General features: G+C 35.0%; 2 protein-coding genes and 1 non-coding gene across 4 annotated transcripts in view; 2 read left to right on the forward strand and 1 right to left on the reverse strand.

Annotated features, from left to right (window-relative positions):
* Positions 1 to 26,689, forward strand: part of LOC120625129 (torso-like protein) — a 75,896-nt gene that overhangs the window by 39,077 nt on the left and 10,130 nt on the right. For both annotated transcript variants that reach the window (XM_039892070.1, XM_039892069.1), the window contains exon 2: positions 23,632 to 23,750. In XM_039892070.1, the coding sequence (XP_039748004.1) occupies positions 23,650 to 23,750 (101 nt within the window). In that variant the 5' untranslated portion in view covers positions 23,632 to 23,649. The remainder of the gene's footprint in view (positions 1 to 23,631; positions 23,751 to 26,689) is intronic.
* LOC120625130 (60S ribosomal protein L39-like) lies at positions 10,669 to 10,889 on the reverse strand. The gene has a single exon (XM_039892071.1). It carries the CDS (start codon positions 10,863 to 10,865, stop codon positions 10,710 to 10,712), a length of 156 nt encoding a protein of 51 aa, XP_039748005.1. The 5' UTR covers positions 10,866 to 10,889; the 3' UTR covers positions 10,669 to 10,709.
* Trnad-guc lies at positions 23,200 to 23,271 on the forward strand. Its single transcript has one exon. It is a non-coding gene; the product is annotated as a tRNA-Asp (tRNA).

The following is a 26,689-nucleotide window of genomic DNA, read 5'->3' on the forward strand; positions in this document are numbered from 1 at the left end:
ATTCTAAGGGAACGTCAGGATTAGTGACCGCACTAGATGGTCGTAAAAGAACACAAAACGCAGGACTGCAACTAGTATTTACATTCAACCATAAATTAAAAAAAAACATCTTGGCTAAACATATAGATTGATTTGTTAATTATATAGAGGTGGGCATGTGAGTTTTAGTTAAACTTTTATCTTTATATACAAATTATATTATATTAACACTCGATTATATATTTACAACATTTTATTTTATTAAAGTATTTCAGATTTTTTGTTATTTTTTAATATAATCATAATTTTGCTGCTTTTATAACTTTTATTACTTTAATGGGAATAACCTGTTCTTCACTTTATTTATTTCTGTAATTATTTTTATTTATCTATTTCATTTGCCGTATCGTCACTCGGATCTGAGCTGAAAATCAGCGGCATGCATGTACCTAAAATGCATGGCAAATGCTGAGCTGTACACCCTTTCTGTCGCAGACATTGTTACTATATTATTATAACATGTACTGTTTGTAGCACTTTACATGAATAAATGTATTTTCTTTTCATTCTTTCTCTCTTTCTAGTATTTTGGGTAGAACATTTGTAAAATAACAATCTGCAGTACAAAATTTGCGATTCTAAAATGAATTATATTACGTACATTTTGCAATGACGGTATATTGATTCTATACACAAAAGCACCCTGCGAGCATAAAAACATGATTCTAAGGGACATCATAGTTTTACCATCTCGTGCAGATTTCTTGTCCAGCATACATGACCACGCAAGCCTATTGCTAAAGATCATCGTCAGGCAAATTACAGGGGTCGTTAAAACTAGAGATTTATAGCTTAGCTTCACGCTGCTATTCGCTAAATGGAAATCGGTCCTAAAGATGGATGTAAACAAGATAATGCAACAGAGCAACTTGAGTAAATATGATAATTTTGGTACGTAATAAAAATATTCTTACTTAAGAAGGAGTTAGCCATAAATGTTACATGCCGCTACTAGTGCTAGGTTGTGGATTTATTGAAATAACTTATAAGAGCCAAATTAACAATTCACAACCGTTTTTTAAATTTTAACATCAAAATTGTTTTTTGCTACATTACTTTAACATTGCCGTAGACTCAGAGAAACAAAAACACAGATAAAACAAAATAAGTAAAACCAATAAAACGTCGACAGTGGCGTGCATAGTAAAAAAAAAGTAAAAGTGTCTAGAATTTCAAGAAACTATTGAACGCCCACCTACTAAATGAAAAATAATAACGTTGTCTCCGATCTACAATGCCTAGCGATAGTGGGATTTTGTTACAATAGTACCATACTACCCTCATATTTTTGTATAAGCACTTATATATTATTTTTATAATTTTTATTACATTCATATTTTTGTATACTTCTATATCTGATGCTGCATATGAATTAATTATTTTGGCATATTGAATTAAGTCTTTTCTTTTGTGTAGCACGCTCTGACTTGCAATGTCAGCAAACCTTATCATGTAATAGCTTAAGTTTTCATGTAAGGGAATACTGTTCTTATGAAAACAATAAATTTCCTAAACCGCATAGAGGGTATGCACAGGGTATGCAGATGTCATAGGATGAAGAAAGTCTCCAGTACGAGTTATAAATACTCAACCTACCCTTAAGTATTTATAACTCGTTAAAGAGTTTACAATGCCAATCCTTAATTTTTTTTAAACTCGTACCGGATATTTTGTTCATTTTATTTAATCTGCATACCCTGTGCATACCCTCTATACACGACACTGAAAGTCGATCTATACACCAACTGGAATGATGAAAGATGAAATCAGTAACTGGATCGCTACTTTAATGTTTTATTGTTAAAGTACTGAACAGAACCTCAACATCGAATAACAGGGGTCGTTAAAACTACAGATTAATAGCTTAGCTTCAGTTGTGGAAATGCTTCCCAAAGCCACATATAAACAAGAGAGTGCAACACTATCAAATATGCAAACACTATCACGTTTGCAGCTTATGCCACGAATGTTGGAGTCAGTTACGAGAAATGCTTAATTAGAACTATGAGTTATATGCTATTGTTGGAAAGGTTAAGAATTAAACTTTTGACGACTTCCCTGGCGCTATGGTTCACGCTGACGTCTTCTAAGTGAGAGGTCCTGGATTCTACGCCCGATTTATTATTTCTATTGGCGATTTATAATTTCGGAATTTTCTCTGGTTTGGTCTTGCGTTTTGCGTTCTGGTAAGATACCGCGTAGAAACGATTAGGGGTACAGGTTTAACCGCAAATTAGGAACATACACTGGACGGTCGATTGGCGCAGTTTGCAGCGACCCTGCTTTCTGAGTCCAAGGCCGTGGGTTCGATTCCTGAAACTGGAAAATGTTTGTGTGATGACCATATATAAAAGGATGAAATAAATCTCCTCGCTATCCTAAGGTAGGTTGGATGGTGGGTTTTACACTTGTGATAATAAGTGCCCTCGATTGGTGTGTATAACCAAGCAATAGCTTGCTTGGTTATACTTGCTTCAATGTAGTGTGTTAACCGCTTAAAACTATATGATATTGACAGCTGATTGGCGCAGTGGGCAGCGACCCTGCTTTCTGAGTCCAAGGCTGTAGGTTCGATTTCCACAACTGAAAAATGTTTGTGTGATGAGCATGAATGTTTTTCAGTCTGGGTGTTTGTATGTATATTATAAGTATTTATGTATATTATTCATAAAAAAAAATATTCATTAGCCATCTCGGTACTTATAACACAAGCTACGCTCACTTTGGAGCTAGATGGCGATGCGTTGTCGTAGTAGGTATATATAGTATATACAGAACCCTCATTCAGCCATTATTGTGTCCAACAACAGTAAAAACGCCCTGCGGACGTCTCACTTCAAACACCTGGAATGTTGCTAGCTCACAAACTTTTTTCTATTTTCTTATTTTATGGTAAACGTTGAAAACATTAGAGGTGAAGTCATTACTGTCAACCAAATGGTATTAAGTGACTTACCACTGAAGTGGTGTGGTTTATGTAGCATTAATATTAGTCGTCTACACGGTTTCTATACTTTTTTAATTCTGTGGGTTTATTGTAACTGCCATATCCCTTGCAGCTTTACCCGCTTCCATCTTAGACTGCATCATTACTTACCACCAGCATGGTTAGCATGGGAAGGAGATAATTATCTCCCCGGGAAAGGATAAAAATGTATCTTCTCCCAGAGCTTTATCAGCTCTCAGAGCACTGGCGCAAAAGTGTAAATAATATCTAAATAATATATGTGTAATAATAAACGGAGGAAAACTTCTTCTATTCCATGTTCCCGTGATTTAGCAGGTGTACACGTTTACTATACCCCCTAACAGGGGATATAATTTTGGTCCCCAGATTGTGCTAGCCCTGCAGTGTAAGATTGCTGACAATGCGGTCTCCTCTCAGAATAAGAAAGTTTAAAGCTGCCGCCTACCACGCTGGCCAAATGCGGATCGGTAGACTTTATTTATATATATACGCACATAGTTTTCCATGACCGCTAAAGCAAGTGATATTTTAACTTGCTAAAACGCACTCTGGAAAGTTAGAGGTGCGTGTCGGGGTTCGAACTCGGTCCGCCAGAAGCAAAGTCAAAAGTCAAAAATATCTTTATTCAAGTGGCCAGTGGCTTTAGGTCCTTAGGTGGCAATTTTTATGCGTACACGGTAGTGAGATGATGGCGATAACTACATTCGTAAACTTAAAACTAAAGCTACGAGGGTTCCAAACGCGTCCTGGTCTAAGAAGAAGCCCACAACAAACTTAGCCGGGTGTTTTTTTTTTGTTACACCATCTCACATTTAAAATTATTAGAAGAGCAACCTGGTTAAAGCAATAATTCACACCCAACCTTTTTTATCGATTACGTAGTCCTTTATACTATAATAGCACTCTTCTATAAGCTTTCGTTTAATACAAACTTTGAACTTTTTAATAGATATCTCCAAGATGTCAATTGGTAGTTTATTGTAGAATTGTGTGCAATTTCCTTTAAACGAATTATGAATTTTATGTTACTTAGTATATTACACTGTAAGTTTAATCTTACTTCTAATGTTCAAATCATTGCAATCAAAGCCTTACCCACTCGGCTATCACCGCTTTAGATAGATAATAATATATCTATAATCGGAACAATAAGGCTGGGTATACACTAGAGAGTACAATATCAAATATGCATTGTCACGATTTGCGCGTGTGTCACGAATGTTAGCGTCGTGGTGAACGACTCAGTTACCAGAAACGCTAAATGAGACCTATGCGATATATGTTATTGTTGCAACGATTACGATTTATGCTCATAGAAAACTATGTTCGTCTGTCATATATATCAGTAGATACATATAGCAGTTAAGCAGTTAACACACTACATTGATGATGGTATGACCAAGAAAGCTTTTACTTGACACCAATCGGGGGCACGTATTATCTCAAGTATAAAACCCACCATCCAACCTGCCTTAGGATAGCGAGAAGATTTATTTTCTCCTATTATAAATAATAATAATTAATTAATTTACTACAACAACGAACACATCACCATCTAGTCCCAAAGTAAACGTAGCTTGTGTTAAAGTCAAAGTCAAAAGTGTTATTGGTACCTACTAAGATGATTGATGAATATTTTTATGAATAATGTACATAAATACCTATAATATAGAGATAAACACCGAGACACTGAAAAACATTCATGTTCATAGCAAAACATTTTCCAGTGGTGCAATTAAAATAACACTAGCTTCAACGGTGAAGGAAAACATCGGTAGGAAACATGCATGCCTGAGATTTCTCCATAATGTTCTCAAAGGTGTATGAAATCCACCATCTGGTGGACTACGGCTTTTACCCCTTTTTATTGTGCCCTGTTGTGGGATAGGGGTTTTCAACAGGGTAGGCATAAAACTTTTAGGGTAGGCAGTGCATTTGTGCATATATGAAGTGCACGCCACTGCCGAGCACTGTAGGCTAGCACGGAATAGAACTTTTGTTTACACTCTTTTTCGTATATTTAGTCTCGCAAACTGTTATGAACAGGTGCAACCTAAAATCACCTTGCCATAATAGATATTGCAATACCCTAAACTGTACCTACTAGTGTTCGATATAGTCGATTATTCGGTCAGTTACTTTCACTTTTACATTTAACTATAAACGAAATTCTGCAATATTGCGATACCTTTAAGTTACTCTAGATCATGTCCAATCTCACCCGACCTTAGGTTCTTACCGTTACTCAAAAGCTCATGTGTGACTCATCAAATAATAAATCTTTATTTGGAACAATTACAATGGCACTTAAAATACTAGCAAGGGTGGCACTGCAATAGTAAAAACTGTGCTGCATGTACCACCGCCCACCTACGAGTTATATATAGTACAGTAATTATACAAATGTTATTAAAGTATTACTAGTACTCCAGATTGCCTGCTTCCATTTTAGGTGAAAGATAATCTTTCACCTAAAATGGGAGCCATCTATTTCGGAGCCGTCAAATAACAAGTTATGCATAACCCGCTCGCTTCTCATAATTTGGTTGATAGAGCGGTAAAAAAGTGGGCCAAGGATAAAGAAGGTTGGAAAAGGCTACACCGACAAGAGCTCGATAGATAGAGGCAAGAGAGACAAGAAGATAGATACAGGCTTAGAGCAATCGAATCTCGGAGTGAGCAGCGACTGCGTTTGTGAACACGCTCGGAATGCACGCCGTCATAGATTATTCAAAACTAAAATAAAATATTCGAATACTAACCTTGTTTCTATCTCTTTAGTACTTCAATGAATCCAAAAAGGAGACAGATAGTGACGGTTTTTTTGTTTTTATTTTTTTTAGCTTTTCCCATTCCAAACTCCTATATAACATGTATATTATATTTATATTCGTAATCACCGTTAAAAAATCGTTACTTTGATACCACATTCAAAGTATTTTTTTCCTATTAATTTTACGAAACGTCATACGTTGAAACGTCAAGTCTGTTTGTAGAGACTCTACCACCGGTTGGAAAGGCAGATTCCTCTAAGAAGATCCGGCAAGAAACTCAGCAGATTGCTCTTTTCCAACATCATTTTAAAGTTTAACAATCTTTAGAATTTTTCTGTTTTGTGAGAGATGAGAGCGGAGTGGCCTGCTTCCAAGCAGCCTTGTCGTTTAGAAATTTATCAATCATGTAGTAACCGCGATTTATTAAATGTGTTTTCATTTTGTAAGGACCAAACACATAAACTGATCACCCGTCTGGCAATGGCAGGCGTCCCCTCAACATAAATATATGCATATAACATCGCTGTAATAATGTTATTTTACATCATTGTTCAAACTTAGATAATATGTATGTTTATAACTACCTTAGTTATTAAATTCTATACAAAGCGGTCAACAAATTGCTATGGCATCACGCTTTCATACAAGTTACGGAGTTATGTCATAAGAGCAGCACGTGACAAATGCACTTACAAACTCCCCAAGGTCAGAACTCGGACGTGCCTTCCTCTATTGTGTTTGCTTAACTTGGCAAGGTTGCAAGTTGTAACAAATATTTGATTTGTATATTTGAACAAATAAGTGTTGCCAATATCCTGTATACATAGGCTACGTCTAATGGATAGAATTATCTTCTTACAATAACGGACAAGGTCTTAGTTTTTGTTACCGAGGGTGCTATAGGGTTTTTCTGCTTAGCCAAATAAATTATACATAAATAAGTAAAAAAACTACGTCAATATACATATCCAGTGCACTCCATTCACGCACAAAAGCACTGCCTACCCAAACTATTTTATATAACTCGTATTTGTGAGGAATTTTTCCATTTTATGCCATGTATCTGCTTTATGCATACCCTGGTCGAAAAACCTGTGCACGCCACTGTACACATCGCCAAATTAGGTGTAGCTTGAGTTACGGTTAATAAGATGACTGGTGGATATTTTTATAAATAATATTACTCATATACATACAAATATATACACAAAATATACAGATAAACACCCAGAAACTGAAAATCATTCATGTTCATCACACAAACATTTTCAAGTTCTCGGAAACTAAACCACAACGTTAAACTCAGAACTCAGGGTCGCTTCCCACTGCGCCAATCGCAAATGTATAATTTGCTGGCTTCTACTCGTTAGAATCTGCTTTCCGAACAGGTGGTATAGTTACTACAAACAGACTAACGTGACGTTGCAAAAGTACATAAAGGTAGGCCTTATAGAAATAATATCTAAATAAATAATATATAATATATGAATAATATATGAATAATATAAAAAAAAACAAATTTAAGACCAAACATTTGTGATAAACGTGTTACATTTTATTAGATACTAGTGGACTCGGCAGACGTCGACCTGACCGGTAAAGCAGCCCCACCTACTCTTATTGTGCTTTCAAAGCATCCAGAAACCCATTGAAATAAACAGACAAAATTGCATCAAAATCGGTCCAGCTTTTTAGCCCTAGTTAGATGACGGACACGTACAGAAGAAGTGTGGATATATTATTGTCGTTTTAGTACTCTTCTCACCGTTTAAAACTTCCCTAGACTTCCATGAATATTTAAAGGATATCGTTATTCATTTTTAAATAAAGGTCGTAAATATATAGCACATACTTTACTTACTTTAGAATTTATAGGCAAACAGTACGTGTAAAGTTAAGTTAATAAAACATTTTTCATAATAAACCTAAATATAAACGATTGACAAACCTGCTCTACGTGAGGTATTTGATTTTTCTTGTTCACTTACACAAATTAAATTATTTAAATAATCGAAGTGTAGCAATAATAATTATAGTTGGCAACTGATGCGTTTTTACTAAAATTCGATTACGAATTGCAACTCAAACATTCTTGCAGTCTTTTACAACAATTAATAAGTAGTTTAACAACTTCTATTTAAATTATAAATGAACTAACTCGTTCATCTAGTGGATAGCACGTTTAACTATAGATTACTAGGTCCCAGGTTCGATTCCCAGATTGAGCCAGAAGTAAGTCAAGGCTTTTACTTACTCTTTTTACTCTTTCTGTCATGTCATGAGTCATGAGTTCTGTCATGTTTGACGGCCGACTGGCGCAGTGGGCAGCGACCCTGCCTCTGAGTCCTAGGCCGTGGGCTCGATTACCACAACTGGAAAATGTTTGTGTGAAGAACATGATTGTTTTTCAGTGTCTGGGTGTTTATCTGTATATTATAAGTATTTATGTGTATTATAAAAATAAAATTCAACAGCTATCTTAGTACCCATAACACAAGCTACGCTTACTTTGGGGCTTGATGGCGATGTGTGTATTGTCGTAGTATATTTATTTTTTATGAGTTAGCAAATGACGCTGCCCGTGCCTCGGAGAGTACGCTAAGTCGTAGCAAAATATTCCGGTTCAAACTATTGTTACAATGACAATAATCTAGATAGGATAATTCTATTTATTTCTATGCTAGAGTGCTTCTTTTCAAAGATATTCGTGATTATTTTTTGTTACTTCGAGCTAATAACATCGTTTTATTAAGACTTTTTAAAGAATCTTCTGAATCAATTAAACCTTGTAAAAAAGACCATAGGTCACATTATACGTCATGTAAAAGTCGTAAAAGATTGTGAATTAATCTGTATATTTTAATTTTTTTTTAATATGTAGATACATGCGCATAACTTTCTTGAAGATGAAGGCAGGATCCAAGGTTAGAATAAAGTTTTTTCCAATTTAAAATGAATTTAAATGATACAAGTTATAGGGCTAATGAAATAAAATGGGAATATTATATTTTGACTAAATTTATTAAAGCAATAAATAATTTTTTACATGATGAAGTTCTGCAGTTTTTTCATCATGTGTCTTAGCATAAAAAAAGGATGTTTTATGACTGCTTAACATATTTAAAGCAGTACATAAAACACTTTCTCAAATAAACCGCAACTTAACAATTTTTTTACCCTCATTGTAATTTCTTTTTTTAATTCGATAAAAGTCTGTTTAATTTGATATTGTATATTGTTATTTATTTTTTATTCTTATTTTGAAATTTATAAATGTGTAACTATGGGCTATGCCCTTAATGTATGGCATTATTATCATTATTATTTTACCTTTTTTTTATGTTCATAGACGAGGGCCTGACTGCAATCACACCTGATGGTAAGCGATGATGCAGCTTAAGTTGGAGCGCGCTTGCCTAGAATGCCTACACTCTAAAAAAAAATTGGTTATTCCTAACAGGAAGGATTCCTGTGATTGTTGTGATCAAGCATCTTGATTCCATACGAGCCTAACAAGAACATAGATACATCAAATAAGATGATAATGATTGTTTATCATAATTCAATGGACTGGGCAACTGTATTGCTCCTATTATTGTTACTTAACTAAGACATATTCTTAACTGATTCAATTTACGTACTTGTTTAAGCTAAATAATTAAAAATGATCTAATCATACAAAGAAGTAAATAATAATAGAAACAACGTATTTATTTGTTAGAATCAATGAACATACCTACATTGTTAGCTCAATCTATAATGAACTTGCTGCTATAACTAATAAGCTTTTGTTGTTATGTTTATTATCATAATTGTTATAATTTATATAACGTCAACTAAGAGAAAGTCTCTCTTAGTTGGCTTTCTTTTTTTAGAGTGTATTCACTCTTGATTTGAAGGTACTCATATTGTAGGCACTGGGGAAAATGGAAGCTTCATGAAAATTATTATTATTTTAGACTTCATATGTGTACAATAATATTATTATATGGAGCACTATGTTAGATAGGCCTCAGTCCAATTTACTGTAGCCTTTCACTGTATCGTTGCAATATGTTGTTCGATTCGAGGGCATTATTTGGTGCAACGCTCGATTGCAACGCATGTATGTATATAAATTATAAACTATCCTTCAATACATATTTACTAACTGTTTTATGCATATGCTCATAAATGCGGTGTTATTCATCCGCATTTATTACGGTTTCTACATCCAGTGGGAACAATTTATTTTCTTGGCCCTATAACATAACATATATTTAACCTGGCTAAGTTTTTTGTGGGCTCTTCTTAGACCAGGGCGCGTTTGGAACCCTCCTAGCTTTAGTTTTGAGTTAACGAATGCAGTTATTACCATCACTAACATTAGTGTAACATGTTAAATGTATGAACGCTTCATAAGTACCTGTGATAAGGTCTACATTAATGAAACATTTTTGAATTTGTTTTTATTTTGTTACATAATTGTAAGAGGATGGTGATAAATTCGTTCGCTAACTTAAACTTTAAACTTAGAAGGGTTCCAAACGTGCCCTAGTCTAAGAAGAACCCACAACAAACTTAGTCGGGTATTTACCCGTTTGTTGTCACCATCTCAGATTAAATAAAAGACTGATAAACAGACAGCCTTGAGTTTATAAACCAACCCTTCTATGATTCGTTTGAAGTCAAAAAAAAAAGTTTGTGTTGAAAGTTGACCATTAAGTTTGAAACATCATTATTTTTCGTTGTGTAACATAATTTACCGAATTTCGCATTTCCCTAATGTCTATTTAGGCGCGACTAGGGAGTAACTCAGATTTTTTCTGACGGAAGTAACGCTTACGTCAGACGTCTGTGTAGTTGTTCCCTATTTAAAAATAATAATTTTGATTGGTCGTAAGTATATTTACATTGTTTATTTACTTAACAGTAACAAGACAGTAAGCTTAAAGCTTCAACTTTGTTCTCCTCCAGTGACGCCTCTTAGCGTTGTACCGGATTGTATTTCCAGTGCGCATTCGTACCCATTGAGGAATTGGTCTGTTTTGTTTTAATTTCTTGGCAAGCTTACGCTTAATAATAAAAGTCTTGTGGGCCAACATGGCTGCCTTCCCTGCTGTCAAAACTGAAAACTGAATATGTCATATACTCCACGCTTCTTGACTTATACGCCAACATAGATAATTTATAGTTTAGGTTGTTTTAACCTCATTCATTTAAAGTGAATGGAAGTTGAAATCAATCTTTAAGAACAGCTTGGAGTTTCTAAGATCAACACTCTGGTGACTGGAAATGGAAATGGACCGGAAATCTATACCTAATTTTTCGAATAAAATAGATAAATGAATTTTATCTGCCATAGTGTCATATATCTCGCTTCTTGACATATACGCCAGCTGGCGGCAAATATCATAACCAATTAGGATTATTTATTTCCAATGTTTTCTAACGGATCAATTGTGAATAGAAAAGTGAATGAAAATTCAACAGTTTTTAAAAATATATATTGTAAATTGAAAAGTTTTTTGAAAATCACTTTTGTAAGAAATAAATTATTAATTAATTTTCTGAAGATTGCGACATTCTATACTATACAATGACAAGGAATGAATTGACATGTGCTGATGAAAATATTTATAAAATGTGAAAGTGATATTAATGAATTTTAAATAGAATATAAAATGAAATAGTGAATATTAAATGAAATGGCGGAGTCGTAATTCATAGAATAACTAATAGCTTTATCCATTGAGAACAATAAAGTATAAACAAACAATAACAAAACAGTTAGATTAGCGCATTTTACGCGGTCAGATTAGTTCACATCAGTTTAGCAACAAAAGCCGGGAGCGTGGGTAAATAACTGTATGGCGTATGCGCACAAGAACATTTACTCTACATTACTAACCGTGGTTCGTTCGCTCAATTGGTTTGCGGTACACCCATAAGCTTTATGGGAAATATGTGTCTAAAATAAATAAATACAACTAAATTAGTTAATCATGTAGAATCAATCCGGCGTGGGATTTTTAGTTTTTAATTTGAGAAAAGCATCTCGAAAATATAAACTATAGTTATAAATAGTACTACTGGGATTGGTTTAGCTGTTAAGCCGTGCATCGATAACAAAGGCTTTGTTTTTGAATCCGCTGTTAATGTTACGGGATTCTATTTCCATCTCATATATGCAAGCTATTTATGCCAAATTTTAGATCGGTGCTGCTGTTTAGCCGAACATAGACCTAACAAACAAACTAATAATCAACTGTTTTGTATTTATTGTAATATAAGTATGTATACTAATAATTTTAATTTTAATAATTATTTTATTTATTTGCTGATCCAGGTAAATAGGTGGTACAAAAAAAAATATGTAGATCTTAACTGTACCACGCCAAATTGGCATGAAAATTATTGTCAGGGCAGTATTAAAATCTTAATTGATGTCACTACTAGGTACAATTAAGATATTGGTAATTACAATAATATTACAAACAAAATACTAAGTTCGTAATCAGCCTTCTGAACGGTCCGAATCACAGCTCACTGTGTACCTGTGTGTGTACTCGTGTACTGTACCCGCCGAACCACTATACAAGTAGGTATACACTGCTCGGGTACAGTAACCACCAAGTCTTTGGAATAGCCGACGCTGCCTTTCGGCATGAACCGTCCGGCATGTAGCCACTTTCAAATCGTGCAAACCATTTGAACGAACCAACTGTAACCGTTACTCACACTGTCGCAGTCACTTACGGTAGAGCTGGTCAAATACTAAACAGCCTAGTTTATGGAAAGTTTTATATTTTGTTTTTATTTTTTCCTATAATATTAAGGATTACTTAAACAATAAAAAAGCTTGGGTGTGAATTGCTCTAGCTTCATAGCTAACTAATATAAATTTCGTGTGAGATGGTGATAACACAAAAAAAATTACCGGGCTAAGTTTGTTGTGGGCTCTTGTTAGACCAGGGCGCGTTTCGAACCCTCGTAGCTTTAGGTTTAAGTTGGCGAACGAAGTTATCACCATCCCCTTACAATTATGTAAACATATATGTGCCTGTGATAGGCCTACATGAATAAAGAAATTTTGAATTTGAATTTGATTGAATTCTTTAAAAATAATACTCACTATAGATGAAAAAGCTTTGAACATTATCATAAATTATTTCAAGGGACAAATGATAATTTGTAAAACCATGTTAATTTGTAGAAAACTATGTGATGTTCATAAGTGCTGTATCTATAGCTTAATATTGATGGATTGATGACTTATATTCCCCTTTCCCCTAATAAGTAGAGCCAGGTGCTGGGATTGGTTCGAAAATATACCAACGGTTGGGATTTGAACCTTCGACCTTTCGGATTTCAGTCAAAACTCAAAATCGTAGAGCTATATTGTTGCTATACCAAAATGACTGTATGTGTATTTTTTTTTTATTGTTAGTGGCCTTATAAATAAAATAAAATAAATATACTACGACAATACACACATCGCCATCTAGTCCCAAAGTAAGCGTAGCTTGTGTTATGGGTACTAAGATAACTGATGAATAATTTTTATGAATAATATACATAAATAATTATAATATATAGATAAACACCCATACACTGAAAAACATTCATGTTAATCACACAAATACTGTACAGTTGTGGGAATCGAACCCACGGCCTTGGACTAAGAAAGCAGGGTCGCTGCCTACTGCGCCAATCAGCCGTCCTTAATAAATAAATAAATATTCTCTGATAACCCCTTATCATAAGTCCTGAGATTAGCACGGGACGTTAGGCGGGGTTTTGCGATACGATAAATAACAATCTGGCCATTATTTTCTTGTACATTTTTTTAATATTTGACTGCAACTATTAATCAACAATGGAAAAGAATCAGTGCAACGTAGTGAGAAAACAAGATCGCAATAATTATGTTGACACGTTACAGCTGTAGGTGCATATTGCAGACATACAAACATACTCGTAGCTCGATACAGTAAACAAGTGCAACTCCATCCGCGGTGTAATATAAAAGCACACGCAATACATATTGATAAACTGCCGTCAAACCCCGACTCACCGCGTCGCATCACACTATTAATTTTCTTTTTTCTTTTTAACCCCCGACGCAAATATGACGGGTATTTATAAGTTTGATGTGTCTGGGTGTGGGTGTGTGTATGTCTGTGGCAACGTATATCCCGAACGGATGAACCGATTTTGATTTTGGTTTTTTTGTCGGGCACAGACATAGCTAAGAATGCTCACGCATGCTATGAATTAGTCGGGAGCATTCTTAGCTATTTATTTATTTTATTTATTTATTAGCTTTTCAAGGGAAACAAACAGTATAATTATACATAAAAGTAATGCCGTATTTTTGTATCACATAGACCAATAAAGTTTCCACAACTTGGTTATACATATAACACGATAACATTAACCACAATTGCTTAGGAGTAAGTACCTAGCAAGCAATTATTGTACAAAAAAAAGAAAAAATAATAATAATGTAAGTAAAACAAAAATGAAAAACGAAAATTTTAAAGCTATAGTACTTATTTTGTCAAAATAAATTTTCTAAACGTGCCAATTTTGACATGAAAAATGTCCGTCTCACAATATTTGTTGTTAAAAGCATTGCACGCACGAGATAAAAAGTTATTTGCCGAATACCTTGTCTTCCATCTAGCCCACGCAAAGGGAGGTTTACGCCTTGCATTTAACCTACGACATGCAAAATCGATATTACTTAGAAGAAGAGGGGAGTCAACTAAATTATGTATTATTTTATATAACAACATTTGATCTCTTAAATCGCGTCTTTTTTCTAAAGTAATTTCAGTTGCAGATATACTGTGATCACATAGTAAATTACGACGTTTAATATAACGCAGAAATTTACTATAAATCCTTTCAATTGCATCAATGTACACGTTATACTGCGGATTCCAGCATGCTGAACAGTATTCAAGAATAGAACGTATCAAGGCATTAAATAAAAGAACCAGAGTTGACGTCTTCTTAAAATCCTTAGTAACACGCATGATAAAACCAAGCATTCCAAATGCCCTATTAGTAATTATATTTATGTGCGACCTGAACAAGAGCTTGCTATCAAGTTGTACTCCCAGGTCACGCAGCTCATCCACTCTAACAAGCAAGCTATTGCTTAGGTAAGAATCACTAATTATATGATTTTTCTTTCTGGTAAAAGTAATAACATTACACTTCTTGACATTAATATCAAGAAGGTTGACTTTACAATACGTATTCAATCTAAAAATATCTTCTTGTAGGAGTTTACAATCATGAAGTGTATTGATAGACCTATAAATTTTCATGTCATCTGCAAAAAGCAAAACCTTTGAATTTTTAAAACAAGAAATAACGTCATTGATAAAGATGTTGAATAGCAACGGACCAAGATGTGAGCCTTGAGGGACACCAGAGGAGACTGGCAGGAATGAGGAACAGTATCCTTTTATAGCTACAGCCTGTTTGATGAAAATCGGTCCAAGATGGCCGCCACCACAAAATCGCAGATGACGTATTTTTTTCATAACTCCCCTCAATATGGGTATCAAATGAAAGGGACACATTTTGTCGACCTCCCTTGCTTGCTTCAACCGACTAAGACGTGCCACTAAGCTATTTAGCGTTCCGGTACGACATCGTCCCGTAACACTAAATCGTCACTTAATCGTACCGTGAAATATAACTTCCATACTTCCAATCAGGTTAGCCCGCTACTATCTTAGACTGCATCATCCCTTACCACCAGGTGAGAATGCAGTCTAGGGCTAATTTGTAATGTAATAAAAAAAGACAATTTCCTACGGGCTGGTACTGGAAACTTCTGAATAGAAAAACCCAATACCTAATAATTTCTGACGCAATCCGACAATTGAAAGATAAATAAATATATCGTAAACCTACAATATGATAACATTGTAACTAACTAAAATAAAAGCTTGTAATCATAGAGGATGTAGTAAAACAAATTCAAGGATGAATAAAACGTTGTAAGGAAGATGACGATGTTGGAAATAATATAATATTATATCAATCATCCATGCAATTTTTTGTCGTTTTTTTATGTGAATATACAAACATAATTTGACGGCCGATTGGCGCAGTGGGCAGCGACCCTGCTTTCTGAGTCGAGGCTGTGGGTTCGTTTCCCCCAACTGGACAATGTTTGTGTGATGAATATGAATCTTTTTGAGCGTCTGGGTGTTTATTTGTATAAAAATATTCATCAGTCATCTTAGTACCCATAACACAAGCTACGCTTACTTTGGGACAAGATGGCAACGTGTGTATTGTCGTAGTATATTTATTTATTTATTTTATTTTATAAAATTAAATCGTCTTTTTCCCATTTTAAATCAGCGTGCTCTAATGATTATTTGACTGCATTATCCAAATACCTTTTTTTTATTTGTCCGCGTTAAGTCTCGAAATATCGGAACCGATTTTGTGCATTTTCACAGGCAGTGCGGGTTTAACACTTATTATTATGTGCTATTTTTTATATAAAAAAATACACCCATAAAAAGATGAAATATGGATTGGAAGTTTGTACGAAAGAATTATTTTGAAAATAAATTAGAGACATTAAAAATTTGTAAATAATAATAATAAATGGTTTTGTTAGCCACAATAAATTACACATAGATAGAACAGAATACAAATAGATAGAACAGAAAAAAATATCAATAAATAACGTTGTACCATAGTACAAACAGGTTGTACTCAGCTCTGTGGCGCAGTACCATGGCAGTTAGTACCTGCCAAGGAATACTGCAACGCTGATTTTCAGTAGAGAGGGAAGTTTCTTTTAGGTTGGAGTAATTCGTTAAGAAGAGGATCAACAGATCAATTACAGACCTATATGCAGACGTCGTGGCAGGTTAACGCTAGTTTTTGATCGTGCGCGGTAAATTTCATTTGACAAGCAGGTATAGAGCCTCGAAGGCTTCAAGGAAAATCGCTTTTATAACCTCTTCAGGAAAATATTTAGATATTTGTTAATTCTTTTGTCTTGTGTTGATTTCCTTATTGGTAGAATAACGTTTAGAACGTTTTCTTCCTTGTTACATTGTTACCTTTTATCGTAGAGTATATAAACAGGGCTGACGTCCCCAAGGTATTGTCACACACACACAATGGCTTGTACGTCTTGAGAGACGGTTCAAACACTGCCTAAGCGACACTTCTTTGTATGGCTAAATAAGCCGATGCGCGAGCGACATTTTCGGCCACAAAAATGGCAGATGAACCCTTGGTATGCCTTCGTATCCTTTTTTAAGCAAGAACACCAATATGGGTATTGACAATATAATACCGAATTAAACTTGGTGAGAACACAGCAGAAGTAATCTGGTTTTATACAATTTGAAATAAACATCTGATATAAAGAACGTTTGAGTAATACCAGCCATTCAGGCGTTAAACAAAGATAGACAAAATATTTAAGCTGTGTGGTAGTAGCTACGGTCGGCCCCTCAAAAAAAAAAACTTTATATTCATACGAGTATATTTAGTATCTCTAATTACAACTTAGCACATTATAAAATCAAACATCAATCTATCTGAACTCATAGCATACTTTATTAACTACAAAGAGATAACTTCTTCAATCCCTTGAAACTTCTGTCCATACTCATCTGTACCTCTATTTTTCCCGCTATTTTATATGCTTCCTTTTTGCTCTGGATTCCTGTCATTTTGAATTCCTACTCCAACTTATACCGACCAAAGATTGTGCATAATTTGACCAGTCTGAACGAAGATAGCTTTTTATCTTTATCTCAATGTACATATAAAGGTATGTATGCGGTAAACGCAGCGTAGGTCGGCCCCAAACGAGGTGGACAGATGACATCAGGCGAGTAGCTGGGAGCCGTTGGAGGCAAGCGGCCCAGGACCGTGCATTGTGGAACTCCCTACAAAAGACCTATGTCCAGCAGTGGACGTCAATTGGTTGAGATGATGATGATGATGATGATGACATACAAAGGCAGATTTTCTAACACATGAGTGTATAAGAAAGGTGTTTAGCTGTCAGAGAAGGGTGTGAATAGCCAAACATACCATAATACTCACGTGACAACCGCGAACACTCTGCCAAGATCAAACTTACTAAGAATAGGTGTTTGGGGATAAAATTCGCGATTAAAGAGTCCATAAATTCCTCATTATTAACCCTTTACCAGTCCACTACCGGCCACGGGCCACGGGTCTCTGCTCAGAATGAGATGGGTATAGGCAGCGGCGTGCATAGAGGGTATGCACAGGGTATGCAGATGATATAAAATGAAGAAAATCTCCAGTACGAGTTATAAATACTTAAGGGTAAGCATTCTATAACTCTTACAATGCCTATCCTTAAGTTTTTTATAACTCGTACTGGAGATTTTCTTCATTTTATATCATCTGCATACCCTGTGCATACCGTCTATGCACGCCACTGGGTATAGGCCGTGTTCGTAGAAAACACTCGCCTTTGAAAACATTATGGAGAACTCACAGGCATGCAGGTTTCCTAACGATGTATTTAAACAAATACAACTCTGAAGAGGATGGATAATACGAGGTGCGTATCGTTGATGGAACTCGGTACGCCTAAAAGCGCACGTACTTTTTCCTAAGGTCCATAACATAAACTACATGAAATAAATTGCACCCACAGGAAAAAACCTTGTCCTTCTTTTATTACCGTACAAAGCGGCATGTTTTTGCATCTTAATGTGAATCCTATACGAACGAGGACACTATATTATGTCACGTAATGCGCCTGCGCAATTTTACTCGAACCAATGCCACCAAAAACACTTGGGTAATCCCTCTTTGCAAATCCTCACTTCAGAATAAATAACAAAAGAAATTAAAAGTTTGTGTAACTAATGTTGATCTTACATACAATGTATTGACGACCCCCCTGGCGCAGCGTTAAGTGATGCGGTTTTAAGTGGGAGGTCCCAGGTAGGTATTAGACGGCCTAATTTTTCTGGACTTACGAGTAGACGTGCCTATAGCGTTCTGATGCGATGTCGCGTAGAAACCGATAAGGGGTATGTTAACATAACGGCCATAGACGGCCGAGTGGCGCAGTGAACAGCGACCCTGCTTTCCAAGTCCAAGGCCGTGGGTTCGATTCCCACAGCTGGAAAATGTTTGTGTGATGAGCATGAATGTTTTTCTGTGTGTGGGTGTTTATATGTATTTTATAAGTATTTATGTATATTATTTATAAAAATATTCTTCAGTCATCTTAGTACTCATAACACAAGCTACGCTTACTTAGGGGCTAGATGGCGATGTGTGCATTGTCGTAGTATATTTATTTATTTATTATTTATTTATACTTCCTAACAGGTTACACCCTTAACATAATCGTATAAGCTGCATCTTCTTCTTACCATCAGGTCAGATTGCTTAATAATAGCTTTGGGCCTCGGAAAGGCGTTCATCTCGTAGTTTCCATACTGCTTTAAAATATTTACTGTGATTATAGTTAGTTACAATGTTTTGGCCCCGTACGTTTACTTTGCAGAATCTAGTACATAATCCGTACGAATTATCAATTCAAAACATCTTGTCTATTGTTGCGTCTAAAATGCTTATTAGGAACTTACGGTCAATTATCTAGGTACGTAGTAAACAATGCAACATTAGGTAATGCTCACAGACTTGACATGTGTCTTATCTCGCAACAAATCAGCTATAAAATGTTGTACTTGTACAAAATAGGCATTTTGTAAGAGCGAATCTAGGCCCAGGTTTCCACGTACTTCAACTTTACAAAGCTACTGCATCTATAGCGTACATATATGTGATACCTAAGTCGAGTCCACACTTTTGCTCTGAGTCTTGAACTGGCAAATGACCTTCTTCTCCTAATATCCCAAAACTTTTTCTACTAATGTTTTTTTTTTTTAAAGAGATGCACTTTAGTTGACCCCCATTTGCATATCATGTACTCTTGCAGGAGTCGTCAACCCTTGGAGATCGATATAGACGAGTTTCAGTATCATCATCACAATAACAAATTCAAACCCTGGAGATCGATATAAAACAGTATCAACATCACAATAACAAACGGTGGCCGATTGGCGCAATGGGCAGCAACCCCGTTTCCTGAGTCCCAAGGCCGGGAGTTCGATTCCCACAACTGGAAAATGTTTATGTGTATTTTAAAAGTATTAACGTATATTATTCATAAAAAATAAAAATATATTTATCAGTCATCTTAGCACCCATAACACAAACTACGCTTACTTTGGGGCTAGATGGCGATGTGTTGAGTAGTTTTTATTGTCATAGTATATTTATGAATTTATTTATTTTACTAGCTGTTGCCCGCGACTTCGTCTGCGTTTGATTTTGTTTTTTGATGTGGTCATTCAATTAAGTTGTAGTTCTAAAAAAAAATTAAAGTATTCAGTATCGCTAAGTCTTAAATGAGGGGATTGCTGCTGTCCGCTGATGAGTCCTGTCCTCTATCTCCAACCACAGTTTGGGCATAATTAAACAGTAATTATTTAAATCGGTTATAATTTGTCGGAGTTATGGTGTAAAATCGTCAAACACTCATCCCCTATCCCAAAGGAACCGAGCTTAATGTCGGGATAAAAAGTATTCTTTATACACTCCCAAGAATATGTGTACAAAGTTTCATGAGGATCGGTTAAGTAGTTTTTGCGTGAAAGCGTAACAAACAAACATACATTGACATTTATAATACTAGTAGGGTAGTATAGGGATATAATAATATAAACTAATAATTATTGTTTAATTATAACCGATTTAAATAATTATTGTTTAATTATGCCCAAACTGTGGTTGGAGATAGAGGACAGGACTCCTCAGCGGACAGCAGCAATCCCCTCATTTAAGACTTAGCGATACTGAATACTTTAAATTTAAATATAATAGGTAATATAACTAATACGAGTATATAAAGCTTAAGAGTTTGTTCCGATTAGAAAATCCCTTTAAATGTTTGATAGCCCATTTATAGAATAAGGTTATATATATCATCATGCTAAAATGAATAGGAGTCCAGCACCAATGAAGAATGTTTTAAAATCGGCGTTTTTTTTTGCTTTTGATAGCTTCCGCTGCATGCGCTGAGTAAACGGTTAAAGTATCGATAAAATATTGTTTTACAAAGTGGTCTCCTTTAAAAGTCTATCTGCTAAGGTTGACTTATATGCGGACGAAATCGCGCTGGATCGCTAGTTATAGATGAAGATGAAAGTTACACCACAAAATGACTTCAAATGGGATGCATTTTATTGTCTTGGGGAATAAATGCCTTGTTACACTGACCTAATATTCATATTACGTCAGTGCCTAGTTATAACAAAATTTACCCAATATACAGTACGTTGCATTATTACATTTAGAAACGTTTTTTTGTTCCTATACTAGGGGCTAACATCCCCTGACTGCAATATCACCTGGTGGTAAGTGATGATGCAAGCTAACATGGTAGCGAGCTTTTCTTAGTTCGGGATATGACAGACATAATATTAGATCCATACCTCTAATCGGTTTCGTCGCGGCATCATAAACGTCATTTTTGTTAGGTCGTAAGCAGCCAAAGCCGAATCATTTATTTTTTATTCCTTTACAAGTTAGCCCTTGACTGCAGTGGTACTGTCTAAGATGGTAGCGGGCTAACATGTTATGGATGACTTAATGACAAGGTTGCTTGGAAGCGTCCGGCTCCGCTTTCAGCTCTCACAAGATAGAAAAATGAATGTTAAAATGTAAAATGTAAATTGTTGATGTTGGAAAAGAGGAACTGCTGAGTTTCTTGCCGGCTTCTCGGTAGAATCTGCCTTCCGAACCGGTGGTAGTCACTACAAACAGACAGACTTGACGTTTCAAAAGTGCTTATATTAGGCCTACTTGAAATAAATGAATTTTGAATTTGAATTTGAATTTGAATTTGAATTTTGAATTTGAATTTGATGAGTATTGCAGTCATACCCCTAATCGGTTTCGACGCGACATCGCACCAGAACACTTAATAGCTTAGTGGCACGTCTTTGTCGGTAGGGTAGTAACTAGCCACGGCGAAACCGCTCCACCAGACTACATCAGAGAAATTTCAGAAATTATGAATTCCCAAATTCCCTGCCTGGAATCGAATCCGGTACTTCCTACTTAAATTTACAGCGCTGGGTGATCGTCAAATCCTACTTAAGCATTAAGCACTTAAGCTTTAATATATTAGGAAAGTTAACTAAGCATTAAAAAGCAAAGTTACGAGAGATCACGATAACAGTACATTAAAAATGTAACACTCATAAGAAAATGAAGTTAAATTTAAGATGGCCGAACCTAGATATTAGAACCATTGCGAAAATGAACCAATTAAAGCACAGCAACTCGCTCTAGTGAGACATTGACCGAATTGCAATTACATAACAGCCTACCTAACTGTCGGAAGGTTTAGTTAGTAAACAATCTATGTTACACGAAGTTGTAACGTTTCACAACGAGTCTGCCATATCTACGTTATCTTTGCTCTCATTGTAATATGTTTTTTGACAAGTTTATAGTCTTAATTCTGCCCATCTGATAATGAACATAAACCATCTGTTGTCTTACATTCATCATCGTCATCATCATCATATAAATCCATCACCGGCCCGGGTCTCCTCCCACAACGAGAAGGGGTTAAGGCGGCTGGCCCAGTGCGAAATGGTTGTGCGGCCTATGCTCGGAAAGTGGATAAAACTGTGGCAGAAGTTAAACACTCCATTGTTTCCGGCGGAGAAAAATGTCTCCTGCCCGTACTAGCCTTACGAAAGAGATATTTAACAAGCATAGGTACTTTAACAAACTTTTTCATACCATATCCAGCGGTACAATGCCATACAGAAATAGCTTTAGGAATGAAATAAAATAAGTTGTTTATTTCCAGATTAATCTAGATTTTTGCCCTATTTTAATAAACTTAAGTTGGTTCTACGAAAATGATTTATGGGTCTTCATATGCATTTTAAATTTATAAAAAGTTTAAAGGGTTGCGAAGTTGCTAGTAGTTTACTAGCGCCATCTTATATCACGTTGCAAAAACATTGTTTCACCTTGTTTCATCTTTTGCCGCCAGATGGAAGGCTTATTTGGCGCTAGCGGAGTTTGGGAGCCAAGCTTATTCTATTTTAGTGTTTATTGAGAAAATTAAATAAAATTACTGGTGTTATTGCCATCCAAATATAATATTAAAATTCTCTTTTTTAATTTTACAATTTACCAGTATCTCTGCTTGAAGTATATATATTATACTTCAAAATATTTTTGTAAAACACGAGTATACATAATATTGATTATATCAATAGTGATACACAACCATTTAATGTTATCATATTAGTTCAAACTTTTAAATAACATTCGATAAATTCGTCATATAAGTCACCATCCTCGGTAGTATAGTGGTAAGTATCCCCGCCTGTCACGCGGGAGACCGGGGTTCGATTCCCCGCCGGGGAGTTTTTTTTGTCTTATAATTATTATTTTTCATAAAAAGACTGCAGTTTGTCACTTTTTTATTTTCTATTTTAAATCTTAATCTTACGCAATTTCTTGAAGTTTAATGAATAATTTCAAAGGACAAGCCTAGAATTAGGAAATCGCAGGGATATCAACCCCCCGTGCCTCAGAGCGCTCGTTAAGATTATTAATTATTATCACTAATGATAATGTGTGATATTATCGTCAAAGCCCACCAGCCCGCATTTTGTGCAGCTCGGTGCGTCTATTCTCTAAAACCGTCTCTCTTGTTAGAGACGAGACAAGTGCCCAGCTGTGGGACGGATGTGTGATGCTGATGCTGCTGATGTTATGTCGCAGGTGCGAAGAGTCGGTGTGATGGTGCGGGCGGCAGTGCTTCTGCTGGCGGTAGCACTGTGCCGCGCCGCTTCACTCGACTCCGAACTTGGCGTCGGCAAGTCCATCAACATATTTATGAGGTAACTAGAAAGAAAAGTACATTATAATACTAGTGTGCTTTATCTTATATCTTTAAACGAGCAAATTTTGTATATATTTACTCGTATATATAATTGGAATCTCGGAATCGGCTCTAACGATTTTCATGAAATCTAGTATACATGGAGTTTCGGGGGCGATAAATCGATCTAGCTAGGATTCATTTTTAGAAAATGCCATTTTATTTTCGTTTAATCGATAAATATAGATAAATATATATAATTGAAATCTCGAAATCGGCTCCATTGATTTTCATGAAATTTAGTATACAGGGGGTTTCGGAGGCGATAATTCGATCTAGCTAGGATTCATTTCTATTGGACATACGCTAGTTGATCCTTATGAATTACGTTATTTATACGTTTTTCTGCACTTGCGAGTTAAAAGCAGACTTGGAGACATGTATTTTGACTAACTTTCAAACTTAGCAAATAGTGTACCTACGGTACGGGTGAATAATGTCTTCAGAGTCCGGAAATGGCATGTTCTATACATTTGTTGAACAATACTATTTTCACTAATAATATATATATATACATATATATTAGTGAAAATAATATAATAATATATATATATATATATATATATATATATATATATATATATATATATATATATATTAGTTGCTGCCCGCGAATTCATCCGTGTTTATTTTGTTTTTTTTTTTAAACCTGCGGGAACCCTATTTTCCCTGATAAAATGTATCATTTCTGGCCATACAGGCAGGACGCAACTTTTCCTTAGCTAAATGGGTTTTTTAAATCCCGGCTTTTCCGGCATAAATATTCTACTATGACCATTTCCAGAATGCAAGCTCAATGAGTTCCAAATTTCATCAAGAACGTTATAAAAACCAACAAACCGACACACTTTCATCTATTTATTTATAAGCTTTTCCAGGAAAACACAGTGCCATTACACATAAGAGAAATGTTGTATTTTTTTTCACAGTAACCAATGAAGTTTACACAACTTTAAGTTACATAATATATAAACGATAAATTTAACCACAAAATGGGATCAATTCGTTGCTTTGAAAATATCAGTATAGATTGACAGGCATAAAAAGTAAACTAGAATGGAATTCATAACAGGACTCACGACTACTTCATGAATTATTTCATAACTTTTGTCTATGTTTTGTCACTGATCTGTTAAACCACAATTGATCAGTAAAACACAATCGTTAAAATTTAGCGCCATTGAATAAAAAACAAAGCAAACAATACCATGTAAGGCTACAGTAACATTTCAAACGCATACAATTTAAAAAATGCAATATAATTCATATTAAACAGCAATTACTTTATTTACATATTCGTTTGGTATATACCTGCATACCAAGTATACACATATATACTTAGATAATATTATGATTACTGCACTTTTGTTAAGGCGATTTAGGGTTGGCACCCGAAAATAAACAAAACTATATTTATTTATTTATGCGTAGCAAAATTTACTGCGAGAATCCAATAGTGAGAATAAATGAAGTCCAAACTTATATTTTGAATTTGGCTATCATTTATCGCAACCAGGATCTGCAAAGTAGTAGAGAACACAACTACAAACAAAGGCTACAAATTTTAACCCGTCAATCATCAGTAACAGCATGGCATATTGGCCCTAAACCTCCAAAATAATATTTAATATCATAGTATTATTCATTAAATGTTATTGAACAGGTGTTAATGAGTCGTTGACATGATTATGAAATTCTGTATGATATTTTACAAATTAGTGTTTGACTCAATTTATCACTTGGTGACCTATGACTATATACTTTCCTTATATAGTATGTATATATTTGTATAGTATATATTCGTACTTAACTTTAATAATGAAAGTACCTACACATGAGTTTGTTGGATTTATTAAAAATTAACAACACTTGAAGCAACACTTTTTATTTTTTGAAGTTATACTTCTTTTGGCGCGATGGAGAAAAATGATAAGAGTCAATTTTTACGATGCGCGCGCACACCGACACCTGAATTCTACACTGTAAAGTTAGTTCTAGGTGGCATGAAAATCGATAACTTTGTTCAAGTTGTATATTCTAGTGATTTTATATTTAGAACACGTGTTTCGTAACAGAACAAACAGTATCAATAAATAATTATTATTACGTTAATGAAACCTTTTTTATTTAAATAATTTTTTTAATTTTAATATTTATCGTTAATCAATCACTACTGCATTTTAGTTATTTTTTTTCCATACGCCAAAGAAGTTTAACTTCGTGTGTATAAGTACACACACTCTTTTTTTTTGTTTTGGTTTGGAAAGCTTTATTGCTTCCTCCAACCCTTGGGCGGGACGGAGGTTATGTGGGACTTCCCCCTCTAAACTAAAACCCACCACGGCGTGCATTTCCCTCTTGTTGGCTTTGTTAGACGTCCGGGGAACTAATGTAGCAACCCTACTGTAAGGTTGCTAAGTCTGTCAGGAATGGGACAAGTACCATAATATAAAGTATATTGTTAATAACGTTAGTACCTATTTTGTGATAAATAAATATTTTAACATAATTCAGTAAGCATTGCAATTCAATACATTTTATGAACGAACATACATACCAATGGCATAGTAATATTATGAGGAAACGATTGAAATTTAAATTCATGGGTTTTTAAAGCTAACGAAGTAGGTGTTAGTCATTATACCTATGGAATCGAAAGTGCGTCATCTCATTACAATTGGAAATAGAATTTTCACTAGGTGGCGTTCTTTCAAATTCATGTAAAACAAATCGTAATTACCTTTAACGCTATCAAATACGAAAAAAAATTTATACTACGACAATACACACATCGTAATCTAGCCCCAAAGTAAGCGTAGCTTGTGTTAAAGGTACTAAAATGACTGATGACTATTTTTATGAATAATATACACAAATAATTATAATATACAAATAAAC

This window comes from Pararge aegeria, chromosome 7, assembly GCF_905163445.1.
Source record: "Pararge aegeria chromosome 7, ilParAegt1.1, whole genome shotgun sequence".
Classification (NCBI taxonomy): Eukaryota; Metazoa; Arthropoda; class Insecta; order Lepidoptera; family Nymphalidae; genus Pararge; species Pararge aegeria.

Excerpts from the sequence above, each read along its gene's own strand:
- LOC120625130 (XM_039892071.1), bottom strand. The coding sequence starts at position 10,865 with ATGTTGGCCCACAAGACTTTTATTATTAAGCGTAAGCTTGCCAAGAAA.